We start from the raw sequence: 2,960 nt of genomic DNA, 5'->3' as shown, positions 1-2,960 counted from the left end.
ATTTAAAATTGTGAAAGAAAGCACTCTTGCCTTTGTGTTACATCAGCATCGGCATTAACCCCAGCATCAAAGAACCTGAAACCTCACATTCACATGCTTTTCTCTTCCTAGTACTGTGGAAATCAAAACAGAAATAAGAGATTTAACTTTCAATTCACTAAGAAGTTAAAAGGAGGGGAATATATGGTAGATATGATGAGTCTTCTCTCCCTAAAGATAAACAGTGCTTGAGGAGGAAGGAGAGGGTTCTTTATCCCAGGCTCTTGATTCTCTACATTCTGTCCAAGAGTTCACAGATCTGAAATGTACCCACCTTCCTTTTAAATCTTTCTTTTTTCCATAACTCTCCAGGCTAACATAGTATATTCAAGATAAGCACAGAGCAGGAAACTTTCCTTTCTTTCTTTCTTTTTTTTTCTCCCTCCTCTTTGTACTTTTCTTTCCCTTTCTCCTGGTTTCTGCTTTCATGAAAGCCTGAGGTTGCTCCTGATGAGGTAAAGATACAGGTAGGAGAAGGGGACACAAATTCTTATTGAAGATTCTTTTCTTTCCCATTTCAGGTCTTGGAAAAAAAAGAAAACACTCCTTCACCCAGATAAAAAAAAATCTTCCAAAAACCTGAGTGGCAAATGAAAAGCATCCACTGTCCATCCATGCTCTATGTGTAAGTTACAACTTTCTGCATTTTGAATGATTTATCACTCATTCAGGGAGGCCATGCCATGGTGACCCTCCTTTGGGAAAACCAAACTGTAGTGGAATTTGTGCTTAAAGGATTCTCTTCCATCCAAGAGCTAAATATTTTTCTCTTTATGATGTTTTTAGTTTTATATATCTTAATTATTTCTGGAAATACCCTCATTGTCCTGCTAGTTTTATTCAGCCATCCCCTCCACACCTTCATGTACTTCTTTGTGGTGAACTTGTCCTTTCTAGAGATGTGGTATACATCCAATATTGTCCCCAAGATGTTGCTGATTATCCTAGCCAGACAGAAGACTATCTCCGTGGCTGGCTGCCTGGCACAGTTCTACTTCTTTGGCTCCCTGGCTGCAACAGAGTGTCTCTTGCTTGCTGTGATGGCCTATGACCACTACCTGGCCATCTGCCAACCTCTCCACTATCCCATTCTCATGACTGGCCCCTTTTGCATTAGGCTGGCTGCCAGCTCTTGGCTTTGCTGCTTCCTTCTCACAACAATCACGATGGTTCTACTGTCTAGACTAACCTTCTGCAGACCCAACGAAATTGATCACTTCTTTTGTGACTTTGCCCCTCTGGCCCATCTCTCCTGCATGGACACCTCACTGACTGAGACAATTGCCTATGCCACCTCTTCTGCAGTGACTCTGATCCCATTTCTCTTCATCACAGCCTCCTACTCCTGCATTCTTGCTGCTATCCTAAGAATTCCATCTGGCACCGGCCGGCAAAAGGTCTTTTCCACTTGCTCCTCCCACCTCACCATGGTCATGGTGTTTTACTGGACACTGATTGCCACATACCTTTTACCCTCAGCCAACTCTTCCCAACTCTTGCACAAAGGATTTTCTCTGCTCTATACCATCTTAACACCAATGTTCAACCCCATCATCTATAGCCTGAGAAACAGAGACATCCATGAAGCCCTGAAGAAGTGCTTGAGGAAGAAGCCAGGTTTCCTTAGATGATGCAAAAAGGAAAATAGCTATATTTGTATAATGGTTTATTAACTGGACTGAGTAATTTGATTTCTACATGAACAGCAACAGTCTAAATCAATAACTACAAAAGACTAATAATCAGACACCTGTGAATATAGCTGAGGCCACTGCTAAATTCTGAAAGCCTCAGGTGAGCTGGTATCCTAGGAATGGTTTAAACAGGTCAGATTCTTCTTCATTATCTTCAGTAGACCTGGATCCTTGTGTAAAAACTTATCTCCAAGATGAGCTGATAAGACTGGTCACAATTCATTCAAATATTCACTGAGGGTCTACTATATTCAAGGTATTGTATGAAATGTAAGTACAAAATAAACAAAAATAGAATCAGTCCCTGCTCTAACTAAACTCACAGTCTCTAGGGGAAAGGCAAACATTAATCAAATAACCAATGTAAAACTACATATATAAATATAAAATTACACTTATGATTCAAAATTTTAAATAAAATAAATGATTTTTTATAAGGGACTTCTCTGTGCCTAAGACTCTGAGCTATCAATGCAGGGGGCCAAGATTTGATTCCTAGTTAGGGAACTATATCCTTCATGCCACAAATAAAGATTGAAGATCTCATGTACCACAATTCAGACCTGGGGCAGCCTAAATAAATAAAATCCTTAAAATAATAATAAAATGACTACTACTTATCTATTAGAATGACCAATGTCCAGAACATGGACAACACCAATGAAGATATGGAGCAATAAGAACTCTCATTCCTTGCTGGTGGGAATACAAAATAGTACAAATGCTTTGAAAGACAGTTTGGAAGTTTCTTACAAAACTGAACGTACATTTGATATGATTCAGCAATCATACTCCTTGGTATTTACCCAAATGAGTTGAAAGCTTGTATTCACACACAAAAAACTGCATGTTTATGGCAATTTTATTTATAATTGTCAAAACTTGGAAGCATCCAAGATGTCCTTCAACAGATGAATGGAAAAATGAACTGTGGTATATAGACAATGGAATATTATTTAGTGCTAAAAAGAAATGAGTTATCAAGCCATAAAAATATAATACATGGAGGAAACTTAAATGCATATTTCTAAGTAAAAGAAGTCAATCTGAAAAGGCTATATGGCATTTTATCCCAATTGTACAATGTTGTGAAAAAGGCACAACTTTGGATACAGTAAAAAAAAAAATCAGAGGCTGCCAGAGCTTAGGGTTTGAGGGAGGAATAAATAGGCACAGCACAGAGGATTTTTAGGGTAGTGGAACTGTTCTTTGTGCTACTTCAATGGT

At 38.6% G+C, this 2,960-nt stretch overlaps 1 protein-coding gene across 1 annotated transcript; it reads left to right on the top strand.

Annotated features, from left to right (window-relative positions):
• The first annotated feature begins 722 nt into the window (after positions 1-722).
• Positions 723-1,670, top strand: LOC129656416 (olfactory receptor 11A1-like). Its single transcript, XM_055587095.1, has one exon. The coding sequence runs from the start codon at positions 723-725 to the stop codon at positions 1,668-1,670; it is 948 nt and encodes a 315-aa protein (XP_055443070.1).
• Positions 1,671-2,960: the final 1,290 nt, after the last annotated feature.

Source organism: Bubalus kerabau, chromosome 6, assembly GCF_029407905.1.
Source record: "Bubalus kerabau isolate K-KA32 ecotype Philippines breed swamp buffalo chromosome 6, PCC_UOA_SB_1v2, whole genome shotgun sequence".
In the NCBI taxonomy this organism is placed as follows: Eukaryota; Metazoa; Chordata; class Mammalia; order Artiodactyla; family Bovidae; genus Bubalus; species Bubalus kerabau.
This window is presented reverse-complemented; position numbering and strand designations above follow the sequence as displayed.